Below are 20681 nucleotides of genomic sequence, written 5' to 3'. Positions count from 1 at the left end.
ATAAACACTGTAGGAATGTCAAAATAGAAAGTCGAAAATTCCAAAACCCTTCATCGAAATTGCAACTTTTTATATGGGACAAAAGTGCACCCCCCCCCTCTTCCGGCCCCTTTAGTTTTTACATAGTGTTTGCATTCCTAAAGGACGTCACGTCTTTTGTCACAAATGTCAAATTTGAAGCCAAAGTAAAGAAATAGATATTTGTAGAAATTGACATGTAGTTTTGAAAGGTTGACATTTTGAGACTTGGATAATCGAACTTCGAGGATAGGAAGCTTGTGGACAGTTTTATAAGAAAGTTCAAATTCGATAATAAATGTGTAGTAAGTTTGAGAGTGTAGTGCTAAGTTCGAGAATATGTCGATTGAAAATTTCCAATACTTTTTGGTAAATAGTTAAAAAAAAGGTAAAAAAGGCTGTGTTTAACGTTTTGCCGAGTTACAACAAGTCGTCAAACTGACAAAAATCTGAATCTGAACGTTTTGCTGAGATACAGCAACCCATCAAAATGACAAAAATCTGAAAATTGACGTTTTGCCGAGATAAAACAAGTCGTCAAAATGACAAAAATTTGAAAATTAACGTTTTGCTGAGATACAACAAGTCATCAAAATGATAAAATTTTGAAAATTGACGTTTTGCCGAAATACAACAATTCGTCAAAATGAAAAAAAATCTGAAAATTGACGTTTTGAGTTGTTGTATCTCGGCAAAACGTCATTTTTCTGAATTTGTCATTTTTGACGAGTTTGTTTCTCTTTCATCACCATGTGCCTTCTACGCTTCCGTACTGACCAACGAAAAAAGAAGAAGACTGAAACGTTATCGTAGATATAGGTCGAAGCAGTTTCACGAAACAGTCGTCGATGCTGGCAAGTTGGGTTCATTAGTGTATACGAACTTTTTTTGTCCAAACCGTACATATGCGTGCATTGGCTCACGTTGTTGTGTGTAAGAAGTAGTGGTATATGAGTCATCAATCTAAACTCTTTGGTAAGTTACATCGGCGTATACATTTTAAATTCGATGTACTAGGAGCTAGAGTACTGTCGGTGCAGTGTATGTATCACATTGCACTTCTGTCTGCTCCCTTCACGTATCGTGGTATACGGTACAGAATACGATACACCATAGCTTTCTCAAGAAGGGTGACGGCCACAAATACATAGCTGCACGGGCAACTCTCGATCCACTAAGAAGAGATTTGAGAAGTGATTTGTATTTTAAGCTTTCATCAAAGTTACTTGAAAACAATTGGTGAGTGTCCCCATAAAGCTATAAGGACTAGCCTACCTAGGTACACACCACACATACAACTTCTCGTTGTAACGCTACACGCACATTGTTCATGGACCAGTTGCGCTATTGGATAACTAGGCTACCTCTATTTTTTTCTTCCACACGATTTCGTATCATTATCAACAGATAATCGTCGGTAGGCCAGTCGTAAGTTAAGAATCAATATCGCATGAAAACGGACAGATTGATAATAGCTTTGGAAATACTCTCTCGGCCTACAGTATATTACTACTGTATGGTCATGTGTAGACCTATGAGTACTTCTAAATCTTGGCCTTTGGTCAAAAAAATTTGAGGACATCAAGTTCACACTCAAGTGTTACATGGATCCACCCTGTTAAGTACTGTAAGAACTTTGTGTGCAGTGTATATACATGATTTGCTTTAAATGTTCTCATCTATAGAATTTGGCAAGGATTCACTGTGAAAGCCTTCACATTTTGGTTAAACTTAGACACATGTCATGGGCTTTTAACAGATACAATTTTAATTCAAGTCTATTTTTCATTTGGTATGCCCAATTCCATGCTGCTATATTTCTTTCAGAGTTATGGGTGAATTGGCCAGTTTGTTGAAGTCTTAATGGAGTCTTCTAGAGAGGATGTAACAGTTCCCTTGATGGATCACTCACCAGATTGGGTGGAATATGCCTGTGGAGGGGGCGCAGCTTTCTTCAATATCATTATCACCTTCCCTCTTCACAAAGTCATATTTCGACAGCAAGTTTTTGGGATCTCTGGCAACAGTGCTTTTATGCAAGTCAAGAAGGAGGGCTTGAGTCAGCTGTACAGAGGAGTCCTACCTCCTCTTCTTCAGAAGACATTTTCAGTTTCTTTAATGTTTGGCTTATATGATCAATATTCAAGGATCCTACGTAGCAACTGTCCATTCATTCCTCAATCAGCAACTCTTCATGCTGCTGCCATTTTGTCAGGTAACACCTTCTTGTTTTAAAGAAAAAGTTTAAACATTGTTAAATAACATTCCTTAACCCGAAACTGAAGTTTAAAGATGAAAATGTGAACTTCAGAGGATTTTAAAAGGCTCACATTGGTCCACATCTTCAAGCTTTGTCTAGATACATGACTGTCGAATTACATACCTATAGTCGTGGGGGTGGGGGAAGAGGGAGGGTGGGGGAAGAGGGAGGGTGGCAAAATAATTTGTGGAACAGTTCCACATGGCTAGAGTGCCATTAAGTTATGCCAATATAGATATTAGTTTGAGAATATGTCTGTGTCTATTCCTTCCTCAGTTTTACTATCTTTGCGGCATTGCAGTGTTAAGTCTAGTGCTACTCTTTTGGCAACCATAGCGTTACCAAAAATTGGTGAAAACTTCCAGGACACTGTATACACTGCAATGCAGCCCAACCATGGTTGGACACAGTAGGAAATATTTCATTAAAACCACACCTAGATGGCCAGAAATGACACATCCAGGCATTATTTGTTTAATTCCATTCAACTCCACAAAATTATATTTGATTTGTTTTTATGATTAAAATTCATGAAACAATGGGTTTAGATTCACATCTAGGCCTGCATTGAGGAGGAGATGATGTCATCATCTCTGAAGCCTTCAAGTGGGCATTCCAGAGTTTAAGCATATTGTGTCTAGGTGAATATCTTGAAAGTGATAGAAACCTTTTTTTAAGCTACACTGCAGTACCCACGTTTTGTTTTTCCTTGAAGTATAACATGTATAATCTGCCCAAAGTAAACAACTTATTTGCCAATATTTTGATTGTTTTTTACGAAGTTTGAATTGAAACCAAAGACGTATCAGCCTGTTGGTCCTGTGGAGGATTAGTTAAGGTATTGAGTATGACTTCTTGAGCAAGTCATTGCATTTGTTTCCAAATCATTTGTGTGAGGAAGGCAAGTGCAAAACCAGGAGTACAGTACACCCAATGAATTCCTAGATTCTTTTATTGCAGCAGTGATCATGTGACAGTTGTTCACAAATGTATGGAATGCATAGGTACTTTTTTCTTGCAACTTACAGTATGCTAGGTTTTGTGCCCTTGTACATTAAGTCTTTATGAAGTTTCCAATTAGCCCCGATTTTAGTTTTTTCTACTCCTTTGTGCATTTTCATTTCACTTCGGTTGCTCTTCATTCTCCACAATAATTAGAGGTCAATAAACATCATATTTTCTTGGCATGTGGATCCACCTTATTTAGTACAAGAACCCTATCTTGGTTTGTCAAGGTCAACGGTAATTTGAGGTCAAAGTCTCAAAACTTTGTAAACGTAATAACTCAAAAGTGAAGTTTGGATGAACTTAACACTTTATGTACTTTGCACATAGATCTGCCCCTGTCAATTGACTGTACAAGAACGCTATATTTTTCTTTGGAGTTCAAAATCCATTTCAGGTCAACAGAAGTCTGAAACCTTGTAAGCAAGATAACTCCAAATGTAAAGGTTCGATGAAGTTCATGCTTTGTACTGCAGGTGGATCTACAGTACCTTAGTGATTATGAAAACCCTTAATAATTTTCTGTGGAGGTCAAAGGTCATGTGAGGTCAAACTTGGAAAATGGTGTGTGCAGTTTTACATTAGATGTTCTCATGTAAAATTTGGCAATGCCTGTATCACAAAGCCTGTTGGCTTTCTGGTATTTGGACACACTTTGTGCAGAAAGCCTATTATCTCCATGTATCAGTAGTTTATCAATAATATGTATAGCAATTGTTTCATGAAGGTATATGAAGCAGATTGGAAACTAAAGGCAAATGTCTTCTGCTGAAGTCACATTTTAAGACTCTGTACAAGACTTAGTATGATAATTGACGTAGAGTTGATTTTGAGAACTACCGTATTTCAACCAAAGTAGAAATCAGTCAATGTCCAAAAGTTTGAGTCTCTGTTGGTTGTTAAATTGCCTGCAGACATCAAGTCCTCATATCTGAGGCTAAGTGTAATTACTGTAGTCATTATGAGTCAGAGGACAAATACCTCAGACTGAGAAATGCACTGAGTCTGGTCTTGCATATATCGAGTGATTGACGTTGAGCTGACCCATCAGCTCTTTATCAATCAATCAATGTACTGTACTTCATTTGCCCAGAACCTGATTTGGTTTGAAACTGTAATGAACCCATGTGTTATCTATGAATAGGTATTATTTGAAGCTTTTATGCATACATTTGTATTTTTCGATAGTGGTTAGAAGTAGTGCATAGCATTGGAAATTAATATGACATAAGTGGTATATAGTTTACTTGTTTAATGTGGAACAGAATTTGAAAGTTTCTCATATTCTATCTTGCAGGAACAACGGAGGCTATTTTGGTTCCTTTTGAAAGAGTCCAGACAATATTGCAGGATCAGCGCCGTGCTAATAGATTCTCAAACACAATTCATGCCTTCAGGGTGCTGCGGATGTATGGTATAGGTGAATATTATCGAGGATTAACTGCCATCTTATTACGCAATGGACCTAGCAATGCTGTCTTTTTTAGTCTTAGAGGGAAAGTTAACTCTGTGTTACCAGAGGCAAAAACCTCAGCAAGAAAAGTGAGAAATGACTTTGTGGCTGGTGCAGTGACAGGTGCATTTATAAGCACCGTCTGGTACCCAGTCAATGTTGTCAAGTCAAGGATGCAATCAAAAATTGGAGGGGAATTTAGGTCATTTGTTTACACTTTTAAACAAATATACAAAGAAAGGAACTGCAGATTAAGGAATATGTTTTTAGGTGTTCATTTGAACTATAGCAGAGCATTGATCTCATGGGGGATCATAAATGCAGCATATGAAATATTGAAGAATTGCTTTATGCAAGATTGAAGCCTGTCTCATCAGCCAAATATGTGAAGCAGGGTATCACGAACCACAAAGATTGCATGGACTTACTACCAAGTGATTATTTGGTAACAGAAACATCTCAGGTAGCAAAACTTTGGTAAAGGAAGATTGTTGTAGAACTTTCCCGTTTTGAGAGTCGGACTCAAATGTACCTACGTGTGTCTTGATGTCAGTTATTATTGGCAACAAAGGAATGACTCAGGATTGCAACTGGATGTGAAGTCCATCAGTTTGGGTCATCTTTACCCTGCTCTATTTTATCAGGGAAACTTTGCTACTAGTCTTCCTTTGACATACTGTACATACATGCAGATTGGTCACCTACACTGGGAAGTGTTCAAATTGGAAAATAAAACTGGTTCACAAATTCACATTTCTAAAAGCCAGATGATGCTTTGGGTGTATGCATTGCATTCACTACTTTTATATTGCATGAGGGTATTAATATCCTATTCCTTACTATAATTCTGCTTGTTTTGTACACAATATTAAGATTCTATGTACTAAATCCTACCCTCCCTCCCATAAGGGACATTAATTTACAACAGAGATCATTAACAATCACTTGGGCATTATGACATTCAAACTGGTGCAGATGGTTAAACATTTTCCAGTTTTATTTTCAAAGTTTCTTGTTATAGATGATTATTTCATGTTTCCTGAATATGCATTGATTAGTCGTTAATATATTTTATGGTGTGCTTACTAACTAGTATAAGATATCAAGGCTGCTCATGTACACGTAGCACTGTTCTATGCTGATATATTTTGAGGTGCTAGTAATAGAATGAAGGATGTACACTGGCTTCCTGTTTAAAGGCCCATGTTGCCATCTTGTTTTTCATAGTCACAAATCACTCACAATACCAATTCCTTTCAATGACCCTATACAGTACACTGCTTAATGTCAACAATGTACCATGAGTATTTGTAGGTTAGTGATTACTTTACTTCAGAATAGCAAGTGTGCCATCTCTCTGTTTTGAAGTAAAGGTTATTAAGTACCAACTTTTGATATTGCTGTTGTTCAGCTGGGAGGACTCTTGTCCCCCTCTTGCACCCCCAGATAATATGGAAACATTAACGAGAATGGGTAGCACACTTGGTAAGTGGGTATAGAGAATCAACAGTTACCCCCTCCCCCTCCCCACCCCTCATATTAATTTTGAATTCTGGAACTGCTCTTCCTTTTATAACCAAGCAAACAATTGACCAAAGATATTTGTTTCCACCAGTGAGGAATATGCAGGCCGGGGGAGACATACACAGACTACACTTTGCATATTTAGTGATGTTATTTCCTCCCTCATACCCCACATCAGAGATTCTGGTGTTCTAAGAAAGTACTTAACTATTAATGGTGATTGGTAGTTTATAGTTTTATTTATATAGTTATATACTTGATATAATCATATTTTCTGCATAGCATATGGAAGTCTTTGGTCATAGTTATCAGTTGCAAATAAGTTTTCCCTTGAATCAAGTCTGGTTACTGGAATAACTTGGGTAGAGTAGACACATGTTGCTACAATAGCAATGTCCACTGTAGTGAAATGTGATATGTCAATTTAGACCAAGATTCTTGCCAGTAGGTTTTGCCTGTTCAACTGACTGCTAATAAAATAAGTAAATCATATGTTATAATAATGTCTAATTTGGTTTAAATAAGTAATCTCTGTTGGTTTCTTTATATTTTCTAACTTTCATGAAATTGTTACACAGATTGGACCTGTAATCAGACAACTTGATTTTTCTATCAGCGTTTCAGGACTCTGGTTGGGCATAGCTTAAATTTAAATAGTTAAATGATTACTAATGATGTTATCTCTTAATAGTGTTAAATAGATTTCAGCAAAGGTTTAACCAAAACACTCTTTTAAGAGACAACCACCATTTGGCAGTTGTTCTCTTTCTGATCATCCTAATTTTATTTCCTCTGACTAAAGTTTCTACAATTTAACACCTATATTCAATTTAATTTGTAAGTCAAAAGAGGGATATGAATGCTTTCTTTTTTTTGGCAATGTTTTCCTTCAAACTAACAACAATATTTCAACATGTGCTTCTTCAGACATACTGTATGTTTATGGAAGTTATGGTGTGCCCTCTTTTACAACAAGAAAAGAAATCAAGTTTGTGTTGATCTTGGCCTTTGTGATCTCTTACTAGTCAGCAGCCTCTTCTATCACATTAGTACAATGTGGGGCTCTTTTTCACCCAAAAAAGTTTTGTTACTTTACAAAGAGAGGTCATATTATAGTCAGAGTGCATATCACTGGCTAAGCAGGTTTAATCAAGAAAGCTGCTGTGGCTCAAAGTAGTATTAACTTGTTTGTAGGTTTCTCATAATGAATTCATTGCTCATTGTGATTGTATGCTCTCATTTACCATAGAGGTAGAGTAGAAGGACTAGGTGTCAATGTAAACCATGTTAGAGTTAAGGAGATGTTTGTTTCTGACCTGATTATTACTTAATGAATTGACCTCTATTGTCATCATCTTACCCCAAATCCCATCTCATTATGCATTGACATCTCCTTATGGTTAACTTTTGAAAATGCACAAGTCTTGTGCATAGCTGGAAGCTTCCATTCAATGTTATCTTGAGTTATCCAGTTCCTTAAATACAAGTATAATGTAAAAGATGGAGAAGTTTAAAATTCAGGTAAGTATCGTCGCTTGTAAATCCCCAAACCAGTAAGTTTTGGGGGATATGGAGTATGGTTAATGAAAAGATCAAGAACTACACATGAAAGGAATGTATTCACTAGCTGTCAAATTGAAAAAGTCTTTATTTTTACCTTCTGCAATATACAATTAACATTTTAAAGAACTGTTCAATGCAAATTCAAGGTTGGCTTCAACAAAGTTGCAATAAATTGATTGATAAACCAAGTTATTTTCGGACTCTTGATTGGATTGCTGGTGTGTATCTAGTGTGTTGTGAATGATGATGATGATGGTTCTTGTAGGATGAGTGGTATTTTACGGTGGTTTAGCCATTGGGAGAGAGATTCAGATGATGCCCAGAGGATCTCATCTAATACATACTTCAATGCTTGCTGTGCTGGGATAGTCAAGAGATGACTGGCTGGCATTGACATCACCAACAGACAAAGCTTCTCCTGTCAAATCAACAAATCAAGTCAGATACACTTCAGAGTTGTTGTCTTCAATTTTACAATATTCAATGTTATACAACATCTCATAACAATGTAGTTCATTAGCCTGCAAAGTCAATTCATGTAATGACAACTAGTAGATGATGTTCCATTTAACTAGTAACTAATAGTGTTATGAACAAATATGGGCAAGTAAATGTGAACTGAATCAATTTTAATGAAACCATGTACTCATTAATATTCATGTCGTTAACAAGGATATCGTAGTTTGATCTTTTAAATCGTATTTTGAGCATAGCACAGGTTTGGAAAAGTTTTCAAAAACGCCTGTTTAAATATATCAATGGTGCCAAACATGAAGCTGGTAAAAGTATCAAACAGCCTTGTTATCAATAAGGTATGATTACATTACAAAAATGTGAGTTCTCAACACAAACCTAAAGAGAAAATATCTGCATGAATGTAATCAGAGAAAAGACGATGTACTGTGCTCCTTCTAGGACTAAAACCATTCTAAAAACTGTTTAAAATTTGAGTTTATGTTTCTTACTTTTGCATTTGGTATAGACTTTGCATCTTCATAAGAGAATCGTGAGAGTTGCTGCAGCATTGAACAGACTTCTTTATCGTCCTTTCCAACAATATTCTCTGCTCCAGACTTCAGGTCTAAAAACCTTCAAATCAGTTATCAAGAAGGTAATCATGAATTACTTAACATGAACACTGACTTTTGCAGGATCACCATCAAGAAATATGACCAGTGATACAGTTATTAATTAACTTCGGTGTCATTTATTTCTTACCAGAAGAAGGGATGGACATATCTGTGAATTCCTTTTGATCATGGTGCAAATCTAAATTTTCGATGCAAACAAATTTCTGCAAGCACGCTGCATAAAAGTATCGCATGAACAACATGGTATATGGAAACAGGCTTAGCAATAGTTAATATTATCTTGTGGTGCTACATAAGTGCATTATATCATCATGTAACTTGAAAGCAAGAAACATGTCTCGCGTTGACAACAACATACAAACAAACTTGGTGATAACTCTTGTAGTTGCTTCTTGATAAACAACATATTAAATCGTTGCTTGATATACATTATTTTTGTAAGATGTATAGGTTCAAGGTTGTATCCCTTAAATGGTTTAGTAATTATCATACACTCTTTATACTTAAGTCTATGAGAAAGTAAACTTACAGTAAGCAAATTGCTATCACCATTAGCCATGTAAGACTTTACTCACCATTTGGAGGGCTTTATCTCTGTGTTTGTGTCTTCAACAATCATTGGCATTGGTTGTGTAGACACTCCCTTTAGGTGTTGCACAGTCTTCTCAAACAGTGGACTTTTATTTAGGCATTGAAACTTCTGTCTGAAAGTTCTGTGTCTATCCCTGGAAATGAGAAAGCGAGCGAATGTTATAATTTGCCCCCAAACTTGTGCATTATGAAGTGATGCCAAGGTGTCCAACCCCCAAAATACTGAATTTATAAGGCAAGAAAAAACATGCCTGAAGACCTTATGCTACCAATATTTGTCATGAACATTGAAGATCCTTCTTTACATGAGAGTTATTAAATATTTAATTCAAGGGCAATCATTCATACCTGATTAATTTTTCAAGATCACTCTGTACTTCTCTGGCCATTTTCTTTTTAACTCGAGTGAAGTTCTGAATCAGAGACTTGAGGGTGTTTTCTGGATCTGGATGCTTACGAGATGATGCACCCTTTCCCTTATGAGTGACAGGTGGCCTTTCCACTGAAACCAAGAAAAAATACCTCCCTCGGCTGGTCACATTTATTATTTATCCACTTTTATCTGTCTATGCAGTTACTTATCATCTACTGACATGGGTTAAAACAGACAGGACAGTACTTGGTGACCATTTGAGTCTCAAGTCTAGGAGATTTAGGAACAAAATGAAGCAAACAAGGACTAGCCAAACAGGGCTGAAGTAGTTTCACTGGTGCAGTAAACTGAAGATACTCCTGTGTGTACCATCTTGACGACTTATGATTTTTAAGAGTCTTCCCGACATTTATCAAACATGTTAATTTGATACCTGGTGATAGGTTATGAAGAATAGTAGTCCCACTAACAAATCATTGTCTTACTTTAGTTTATAGTTATTAATTGATAAGAACCTGATCTACTTATAGATGGGTAATCTATATCTACTGACGTTTATATGTCTGTTAAAGTACCACTGATGCAACTCACCTGTGTCCTCATTAACCAGACCTATCGCTTGCCAAAAAGGAAGCTTTTGAGAATCTCCATGACGATGAGGTCCAAGTAACCTTCCAACCATGTTGGTGACTGTAAACCGAAAAAGAAACTGAATAAACTAAGTTTGCATGTTGGCAAAATAGGTTTTAAGGTCTTATGAACCAAAATGGATATTTATTTAAGTATTGTATTATGTATTAGACGCTAGCAAATACTCTTGACTGTGTTACAAACAGCTTACGATACACTATTATATGCTGCAATGTTATCATAGCAAAGGACAGATCATGGACAAGATTTGCAGAAAATAATTTGAATTGAAACCTGAATTCTTTGCTAAGGTTGTCCAGTGTACTATTTTACACTTTATGTAAATTGTATTTCTTTGTCTGGCCCTGTGATGACAGCCTGACAAAAATTCATGGTGACCATAACTGAGTGCATGAAAGTTGCTGCGTAATATATATATTTCACTTGCTACTCTCGTTTGGATTAAATTCAACCATTTCCTCTGCCCAATATATAAAAAGAAAATAATACTGTGTTAATAATAGTATTTAAGCTGTTCTAATTTTTGTGAAACTGCAAGAGAGGAATTAGAAACAGGACATTGTAATTATCCTTTGCAGGAGACAGCTATCTCACCGTTAGGAAAGACACTATTCCTGTGAACCACATTAGAGGGTGATGATAAAGTGATTAAATCCTCCCAAGTCTCCACCCTAAGTTCCTTTCTATGGTGAATGATGTTCTGTCTGTGTCTAACATAAAGAAAAGAAGTAAGATTTAGCATGAAAGATTCAGTTATAAGCTTCAAACTGGCAAGACCGTTTGACCAACCCACTCATTCTTCACAGTGGACACAAACAGAGTCTCAATTACATACTGTAAACTACCACCGAAACAAGTACTGGATAGTGATGATTCATAGCATTAGCAATTTTACATCATGGTTTGACTTCACTGTGAACATTGTAATAATTAATCATGCACCAATTTTAGATTAATTAACAAACCTATCATTGTTTTAGTTATCAGCACTTGATTTACCAACCTCTGATTGGATGATTCATTAACAATCTGTTCAAATATTAACATCTTATGCACATTCCATTCTTTATTTCTGATCACAATTCATGTTATATGACAATAAATGAGATTCCATGGACATAGCCAGATGAGATCTACCATAAATTATCACAAGCATCAATAGATATTTCTAGGACAAATTGAACAAGGAAACAAACAAAATCCTAGATTTGTAATGGAAATAAGTTCAAAATACTAACTTTCTCCACGTAGGTGTAGGTGTAGTTGAAACCAAGCCATCGTTTCTGCCAAGGGTAGACAGTTTACTTGGGATTACTGTTTTTGAAGTTCTGCCCGCGACCGATGCCTTCTCATTAGAGTTGACAGTGTCATTGGAAGAATAATGAACCTCGTTCTTGACTGGTCTGTTGGAATAAAGTTAAAGGTACACACTTAGCTATGATATTTCTATTGAAAATGTGAACTTATGTAGTTATTGTTGCACAACAAGATATAACAAAATGGATTCAATAATTTCTTCAACAGGTTATACCATTAACAGTGTTAAATGCAGTGTTAGCATAGGTTTTAAACAAGACAGCATTTATTTCACATACTGGATTTAGGGTTGTAATCAGTGTACATGAAACCTGAGTAAGTGTTCTGCCAAGAATACCAAAGGCACATAAAGTGCTGTAGTGAAGCTTAGCATTACTCCTATGTATACTCCCATGAACAGGCATGAAACATTACACTGTAGTTATCTGCAATATAACTGTTAGTTTGATTACAAGTATATTTACCTGACAAATGTTTTATCAGCCACATCTCTGTAGAGATGTTTGACAACCTCTGTCGAAAGTGGTACCCTAGATCGAAGGTCTCTAGATTTCATATTATGTAATGCATTGAGTATCATCTGGATCATCTTCAATCTCTCCAGCATTAACCTCTTGGATCGGTTGAAAATCATCCTGGAAACAACAACAGTATTAAATAACAACTTCATTCATTGTTTACAACAACTCTTGGAGAGACAGACTTTGTAACTCCCTTGGTAAATAGTGTATTTATGTCAGGTTGCTTCACCTATATACTATACAATATACACTATACAATATATATATATACCTCTCTTGTTCTCTTTCCCGATCTTCTTCAGCTGCCCTTGCCTTTGAACAAGGTCTAGTTGGGTCAGGAGCTGTGCTAATTGGCACTGCATATATATCCATGGTGGGCACAAGGGGGATGTGTTCTTCTGGAGCTGGAGGCAGGAAGGTGACAGCACACTGCTGCTGTTCATCTTCATGAGACTGCTCTCTCTTTGCCTATATGGAGGAATAAGATAAACCTGGAATGTTGTTTACGGATACAGAACATGAAGCCATATAAAGCACAGATATTATTTACCATTTCATATTTCATTGCAGTCTATTCAAATCATCAGAACCAAAATAAGGCAACCTTGAACAATTGTCACAGTAGAAGTCATCAACATACCTAAAATGTTATCTACTTTTCTTCCTCACTCTTGAAAAATCATGCAACAGGCTTTCCATATTTTGACCAGGGCCCTGTGGCCCATGCATACCTTGGACCTTCAAACACAACTAAAATTTTCATACTCAATAAGGAACCAACACACATAGTAAGAATAAGATTCCATCTAAGATACTCAATATAAACACAAACACACAAAATCATGATTGCAAAGATAGTGATTGTCCTCGACTATCATAAAGAGCTACTTCCAGTGTTCATTGTCTCGGGTCATATTTCTGATGTTTTATTTGCTTTGCAATTAATCCTCTGTGAATTTATTTACATACTGATAGGTTAATAAAATGTTTCTGACATGCTTTGGGGTAATCCAAATACCCCTTTAACCCTGATAAATATATCATTTGATCACTATGCACTGATCAATAACATAAGTATCAAAGTACTATAAAGATGAATACACATTTCTTACGTACTGATAAAATGATTGTCCCATCAATGGATTAAGGTTTGTAGATATATATCACCGGTATATCTCTTATACACTAATCAATTGGTTGTTCCATCAATGTGTTTAGTTGTGTAGAGGTATCTCACTGGTATATTCCTTATACACACCTGTATACACACTAATCATAGCTGATAAAATGGCTGTCCCATCAATGTGTTAATGTCTTTAGGGATATCTCACCTGTATATCCCTTATGGACTGATCAAATTACCGTCCCATCAATGTGTTAATGTCTTAAGGGATATCTCACCTGTATATCCCTCATGCACTGATCAAATAACCGTCCCATCAATGTGTTAATGTCTTTAGGGATATCTCACCTGTATATCCCTTATGGACTGATCAAATTACCGTCCCATCAATGTGTTAATGTCTTAAGGGATATCTCACCTGTATATCCCTCATGCACTGATCAAATAACCGTCCCATCAATGTGTTAATGTCTTTAGGGATATCTCACAGGTATATCCCTCATGCACTGATCATATGGCTGTCCCATCAATGTGGTAATGTCTTAAGGGATATCTCACCTGTATAACTGTCATGTACTGATCAAATGGCTATCCCATCAATGTGTTAATGTCTTAAGGGATATCTCACCTGTATATCCCTCATGCACTGATCAAATAACCGTCCCATAAATGTGTTAATGTCTTTAGGGATATCTCACAGGTATATCCCTCATGCACTGATCATATGGCTGTCCCATCAATGTGTTAATGTCTTAAGGGATATCTCACCTATATAACTGTCATGTACTGATCAAATGGCTGTCCCATCAATGTGTTAATGTCTTTAGGGATATCTCACCTGTATATCCCTCATGTACTGATCAAATAACTGTCCCATCAATGGGTAAATGTCTTTAGGGATATCTCACCTGTATATCCCTTATGGACTGATCAAATTACCGTCCCATCAATGTGTTAATGTCTTTAGGGATATCTCACAGGTATATCCCTCATGCACTGATCATATGGCTGTCCCATCAATGTGTTAATGTCTTAAGGGATATCTCACCTGTATATCCCTCATGCACTGATCATATGGCTGTCCCATCAATGTGTTAATGTCTTAAGGGATATCTCACCTGTATATCCCTCATGCACTGATCATATGGCTGTCCCATCAATGTGTTAATGTCTTTAGGGATATCTCACCTGCATATCCCTCATGCACTGATCATATGGCTGTCCCATCAATGTGTTAATGTCTTAAGGGATATCTCACCTGTATATCCCTCATGCACTGATCAAATAACCGTCCCATCAATGGGTAAATGTCTTTAGGGATATCTCACCTGTATATCCCTCATGCACTGATCATATGGCTGTCCACCTCTATTTGCAATCATTACTTTCTCTGAGTCCATTAAGCTCTTCTTTATGAAGGAGAAACCTGCTGAATCCACCTCCTCATCACTGAAGTCAAGACCTCCTGTCGAACTACGGTGAAAGTGACTAGGAGACTATATAGGAAAAAGGGAAAACTAACATTTAATACCAATTAATAAAATGTCAAATCATAATTAACATGATAAACATAACAATTAGTAACAACTTCATAACATGATGAAGAGCCAATGTCAAGGATAACATTAATAAAGTGATGATTAGTGATGATATGGTTCAGATATAATAACATGATAAACTTACTAATTAGTAATACAACATTTGAGTAAGGCACTTACTAATATTCATTAGCATTATCAAAACTAAAGGTAGAGTATTTTGTATCTGTGCTAATCTATATCATACATATCATTTAAGGAGATGATGAACAATAAATAAATATTCATAATTTTGTTGCATAAATATCAGTGTTAAGTTTTAGTCTCAACAAATTGATAGTTAAAATTGCTCATGTATCGCAACATCTCCAGTAATTTGTCATATTCTCTCTGATATTCTTTCATTGTGAATCATGGACAGTCGCAAAATGAGAGATTGTAATAAATTGACCCAATGAGTTAACAAATCACAATCAGCATAAGTTTCCTTATGAGGATTATGTATATAAGTTCAATAAAAACAGTTTCTTCTACTCAGTTTATTCATCTTAATCTGATGGACATGTACTGATGGTACTAGCTGTTCATGGAAGAGTTCAAGGGTTAATATGAACAATGAACCTTAAATAATGTCATGAATGTATAGTCCAATTCTACAACCTTAGTATCCTACATACCAAGTGCAAAACTATTACACCATGGCCAATATCATGTCCATAACACACATATCCATATAACACTTTATCACTATTCTCAACATCCTCAACACTTAGATTCACACTGACATCAGATATACGATTACCTTTCTTTTGTCTTTGTTGAATATATCTTGACATGGAGGTGTTCTGACGGGCAGCTTACCAGTCAGAATGGCTGGTATAGGCTTCTACATTATCAAAGAAATGCAAAGGAGGATCTTGATTTGAGGAATTTCACGTTATAGGACTTATTAACTCATACCTATAAAATGTGAATAAATTGGACATCCTCTTTGAAAGTATAGAGTACAAAAAGTAACTGATGGACGCAAACCTTAAACTAAAAGCAAAAAGAAACTTTCAAAACATAATGGTTGGGAATGAGCTAGAAAACAACAAATAATAGTAAACGACTATGTGTTCAAAGTTTACATTGACCTACATGTCATACCTTTTTATTCAAGCAGTCATCAAAGACATTAAGAACAAGTTGTTGAGGGTTCAGTTCCACATAACCAACAGATGAGTAGGACTTGTAACTGGGAGTAAAGAATCCTTTTTCGAAATGGCCTTTTCTTCGCTGAAAATGAGTCCTCCATTTTTCTTTATCTAATGAGAGAACTCTGGAAGTACTGGTTTTGCGAGTGACATATTCTGGGCTGTACTTTCGATCTGAAAAGGATATTTTGGGACCTGAGTTGGAGCTATTTCCCACAAAATGGAGAAAATAAAAGCATGGTAAAAAAATCAAACAAAATGAAAAATCATTACAATCAGATGCCAAAATATGTTATGCTTCATATTGCCAGTGTGCAATTGAGCAAGTGTTAGACAGTTGCAACTGTAAGAGGTCTGGTTGGTAGGAACCATAGTGTTTGCTTAAAGGAATTGTCTGGTGGAAGATTTTGATACATTGTCCTTGTAGTTATTATTTTTCTCTTTCTAACCATGTAAAAATTGTCCCCATTCGACGTTTTCTTCTTGTAGAAATCTGGTTTTCAAATTCACCAGTTTCTCACCAAAAGTACCGTTTGTTCGAACGCTTCAATATGGTGATTGACGTAGTGCTTGCAGATAGGCAAAACAGGCGACTTGAAGTTAGCACTCCCAATTCCGCAGCAAATAAACTCACGTGTAAGCACATTGGATTGCCTCATATATATAACGTACATACTCGCGAACGTATATACTACGATGCTAAGTTGGTGTACTTGTATAGCGTTACACATAGTGCACTCACACTCAAACCACATTTCATTAACTGTTCTTCGAAATCGCTGAAATAAAATTCACGGATCAAATTAACAGTAAAAGGAAACTTGTAAAGTATTCGTTAAACCGAAAGATGAAACTTGGCGGAATCGATGTCATCGCAGAACTGTCCGATTGTAAATGTTAGAGTACTCTATACACGCGAACATTCTTCGCGCTGGAGCTGGATACCGCGATGTATAAACAACGAAGAGCCTGCTGTTAAAACTTATCTTGTGTTACACAAAGACCACGAAACCACCGATCTACTACATATATGGCGGCTTAAGGAGTTTTTTAAATCATATCTAATTTATAAGAAATTTCACCGGAAATTATTGAAGAAATTGACCGAATCGTTGTCAGAGCAGAATGTAGCACTGAGAAGCTTAGGCTTCGCAGAACTGTCCGATTGCCAACGTTAGAGTATAGCCTACATGCGAACATTTTTCGCGTTGGAGTTGGATAGCGCGATGTATAGCCTGAACAACTCAGAGTCTGCTGTTAAAATTTACCTTGTGTTACACAAAGACCACGGAACCACCGATCAAGTACATGGCGGCTTAAGGAGTTTTCGAAAACATATCTAATTTTTAAGAAATTTCACCGGAAATTAAGGAAGATATTTATCTGTATACAAACGCTGTTTTTGTTGTGATTACCGTATAGGTACTGTGCGGAGGGTGGGTTATGACGCAATCTGCTATGGCAGAGCTGACGTCACGTATTGTACTGTTCAAAACATATTTGAAATGTCTCTCTATAACGATTAAAAAATCGTTTCTCTGTCAAACGCAACATTAGCGTTCTCATACTTTGACAACATGTTTGGAAAATTATTTACTATTTTTTAAGGTAACTTCTTTGGGCCACCAGACAATCCTTTTAAAGATACTGTGGTGGTGGGATGCCAATATACTGATAACCTTTAAGGTTTCCTGATCTATGCTGCCAGCCTTTGTCACCTGCTGTATGGATCACCTAAACATAGCACCTAAACATAGCACCTAATGCACCTAATGTTTACTTATGTATGTACTGCTGCAACTATGCCAACAAGTTACTAGTGATCAAGGTTGAAATATGATATCCTATATGGTCACAGGATCCTTGTATTGAATTTATAAGAACCAATTACCTTTTTCTGGTGCTACAAAGTTTTGTTTGAGATACTTTGTGATTTCAGCACTTTGTATTGCTGGCTGATCTTTGATGAGAGATTGATATCCATGGACTGGGTGGTTTCTGTTAGCTGATGTGCCTCCTGAGCCAGTACCATTGGCTGTCATACTGCAACTTCCTAGTCACAAAATCAGAATATGTATCAATAAATACTACTTTAACTTGTCTATATCTTGCATTGGTGGGAATAATAGTGCTGTCATGAACAAGCCACCAACACAGATACGATTAGCCTGTTAAATCTTAACTGCTTACAAAAGCATCCTTGTTTTTGTTGTAGTTGTCTCTAGCTTCACTGAAACGACTTGATACCAAATGAAGTGGTTGATCAAGAAACTGTCTGATTTGAAGAAACTGTTTGATTTGAAGTTTCATGAAGCAATTCAGAAATTTGGAAAATGATGTAAAAAATGTCCTGGAAGTTAAGATTACACATAGGCTACATACAAAATGTTTGGTTTAACATGGTACAAGCAAAATATTTTTTGATGTGACATTAATCAGCATTGTATAAGAGAAGGGGTAGTGCACACCTAACTGGATGCCTTAACTAATTGACCATGCTAAGCCTAATAGTAGCATGTGATGTTGCACCAAGCTTCACCACAACACAATACATTGTGGTTTGTACATATCAGACTAGATTTATAGTCTGTTACTACTTACTAGGCCTAGTTGCAGTAGGACTACACAACTTTACCTGACAATAAGTTCAGCATGAAGCTTATTAATTGATCATTATATCGATATAACATAGAAAAGACAATGCTAGTTGAGGAAAATATTTCTCAAGATATGTACTATTACTAGCCTAGTAGTACTACTATCACTTATCAGTATAAACTATCAGCTATACTAAGTTATAGCCTAAAACTTAGTTAACTTTGTTATCCTGTCACAAGATGTGCACAAAAAGAGCTATAGGCCTTGGGGGGGGGGGGTTCTTACGTTCGGTATGTGAAATTGAAATGAAAATTAAGCAAATAAAGTCAAGCGGTATCTCATGTCAGTTTGTGACCATGAAACTGGTACAGTAACCTTGGCCTACATTTAGGCTAGGCCTACAGAACGGGAACCTACATTACAATGTTAGGCTATAGTAATGGAACCTGCCATCGCTGTTAAAGTTTCATAACGTCATTGCAGAAGAAAATGTATATATTTTATAACGTTTAATTTAAACATTTGGTCGTATTTCAGCTTACCAATATCAACCGCGTTTTGCACCTCTCCTCTTCACTGGCATGTTCGTGTGTTTCATTACATTAATTAATACGGTACGTGTGAAGTTAGAAAATCAAACTAAACTTAAAACGCACAAACATGCACAGCTACAGTATAGTAGTACAGATGTCGATCGCGTGACTCGTTGCTAGGATACATCAGAACTTTCCTCCATTAAAAATGGATGGTATCCATGAGCAGGATATTTTAAGAGTAATATTTCCCACCCGGGAATATATTTATATAAATATATGGGTTATTTGAGGTTGGATGACCGGAAGGGTGCACGTGGGGAGCAAATGTAAATAGAGAGCGGGTGGGACCAGGTGGCGTAAGATACCGACGTCCGTTAATAACGAGATCCGGACAGACATGGAATAAAGATTTGTGTAGTCTCGTTTTCAAAACGAAAACAGCATGAAGCCAAATTGTCCAAATTTCTATCCCCTTATATGCACATTGCACCACCATTGTTAGATAATGTTTCGTTGGATTTAATCTTATAAAATGTGCTTAAGGGGTCCATATTTCATATGTAGCTTGTGTGGAGAGGGCGCGGGAAGGGAGTGCATTTGTCTGTTAAATTGTCATGTAGTAGTATGGAAAACATTTAATTAAAACTGTAAACTACTTTAAATTCTTTTAAACTACCCTAGGGATATTTCCCAGATGATAAGTCTGTCAATTAGGGTTGTAACTCACCAGTTCATTATAAAGAACGAGGTAAGAATTTCAAGTTGTACGTGATCTAAAATAAACCCATCCAGAACGATGAACGCTACAGGTGATCATTCTTGACGGGTTGGAAGAGTTTATTTTAACACAGTAATACAGGTTTTCATTTACTTAAGGCGCCCTCTTCATCTTCGTCTTCGTTACGGTGACACATCCGCAAAAAGGGACAATATCTCACCACACACACGTCAAGAGAGTAATTAGTTATATCTGACACGAGTACTGATATGAGTGACAGGATTCACAGAACCACTGGAACTACTAATGAGGTCAGTGGCGTAGGAAGGTACTTTTGAGTGGGGGGGGGGGGGCTGAAGACTAATAGCCGGGTGTCCCCCTCCCCTTTGGAATTTTTTGCATTTCCAGGTGGCCTCAGATGCAATTGAGATTTTTTTTCTCATTTGGAAATGAAAAAGGGGTTTTCTGACTTGCGAACCGGGGGGGCGGAATGATACTTCCGCCCCTCCACATTTTTCACTGGGGGGCTGGCGCCCCCCAGCCCCCCCCGGTTCCTACGCCCTTGAATGAGGTCTGAAGGCAGACTGTTCCAATCCCTAATTGTA

The 20681-nt window shown here is 36.7% G+C and overlaps 2 protein-coding genes across 3 annotated transcripts; one reads left to right on the top strand and one right to left on the bottom strand.

Annotated features, from left to right (window-relative positions):
* Positions 1-826: 826 nt before the first annotated feature.
* LOC139984546 (mitochondrial nicotinamide adenine dinucleotide transporter SLC25A51-like) lies at positions 827-7881 on the top strand. Of its 2 annotated transcripts, none has more exons than XM_071998479.1 (3): positions 827-993; positions 1846-2233; positions 4581-7881. In XM_071998479.1, exons 2-3 carry the CDS (start codon positions 1882-1884, stop codon positions 5096-5098), a joined length of 870 nt encoding a protein of 289 aa, XP_071854580.1. In that variant the 5' UTR covers positions 827-993; positions 1846-1881; the 3' UTR covers positions 5099-7881. The 2 variants fall into 2 exon arrangements, with proteins under 2 accessions (XP_071854580.1, XP_071854579.1); XM_071998478.1 differs by lacking the exon at positions 827-993 and adding an exon at positions 1027-1257.
* Positions 7882-7890: 9 nt separating this feature from the next.
* On the bottom strand, positions 7891-19675 carry LOC139984545 (uncharacterized). The gene is made up of 14 exons (XM_071998477.1): positions 19365-19675; positions 18116-18277; positions 16178-16398; positions 15831-15914; positions 14819-14986; positions 12639-12835; positions 12311-12481; positions 11768-11932; positions 11124-11239; positions 10470-10568; positions 9854-10007; positions 9490-9639; positions 8789-8912; positions 7891-8241 (listed from the first exon to the last, which is right to left on the bottom strand). Exons 2-14 carry the CDS (start codon positions 18264-18266, stop codon positions 8050-8052), a joined length of 1992 nt encoding a protein of 663 aa, XP_071854578.1. The 5' UTR covers positions 18267-18277; positions 19365-19675; the 3' UTR covers positions 7891-8049.
* Between the last annotated feature and the right edge of the window lie 1006 nt (positions 19676-20681).

Source organism: Apostichopus japonicus, chromosome 17 (genome assembly GCF_037975245.1).
Source record: "Apostichopus japonicus isolate 1M-3 chromosome 17, ASM3797524v1, whole genome shotgun sequence".
NCBI classification, from domain to species: Eukaryota; Metazoa; Echinodermata; class Holothuroidea; order Aspidochirotida; family Stichopodidae; genus Apostichopus; species Apostichopus japonicus.
The sequence above is the reverse complement of the archived record's forward strand: the minus strand, read 5'-3'. Positions and strand labels throughout refer to the sequence as shown.

Excerpts from the sequence above, each read along its gene's own strand:
- LOC139984546 (XM_071998479.1), top strand. The coding sequence starts at position 1,882 with ATGGAGTCTTCTAGAGAGGATGTAACAGTTCCCTTGATGGATCACTCA. Across the intron at positions 2,234-4,580 it reads TGCTGCTGCCATTTTGTCAG|GAACAACGGAGGCTATTTTG; the intron begins GTAACACCTTCT and ends TCTATCTTGCAG.
- LOC139984545 (XM_071998477.1), bottom strand. The coding sequence starts at position 18,266 with ATGACAGCCAATGGTACTGGCTCAGGAGGCACATCAGCTAACAGAAAC. Across the intron at positions 16,399-18,115 it reads CTTTGTAGCACCAGAAAAAG|ATCGAAAGTACAGCCCAGAA; the intron begins GTAATTGGTTCT and ends TATCCTTTTCAG. Across the intron at positions 8,913-9,489 it reads GAGATAAAGCCCTCCAAATG|GTTTTTAGACCTGAAGTCTG; the intron begins GTGAGTAAAGTC and ends ACTGATTTGAAG.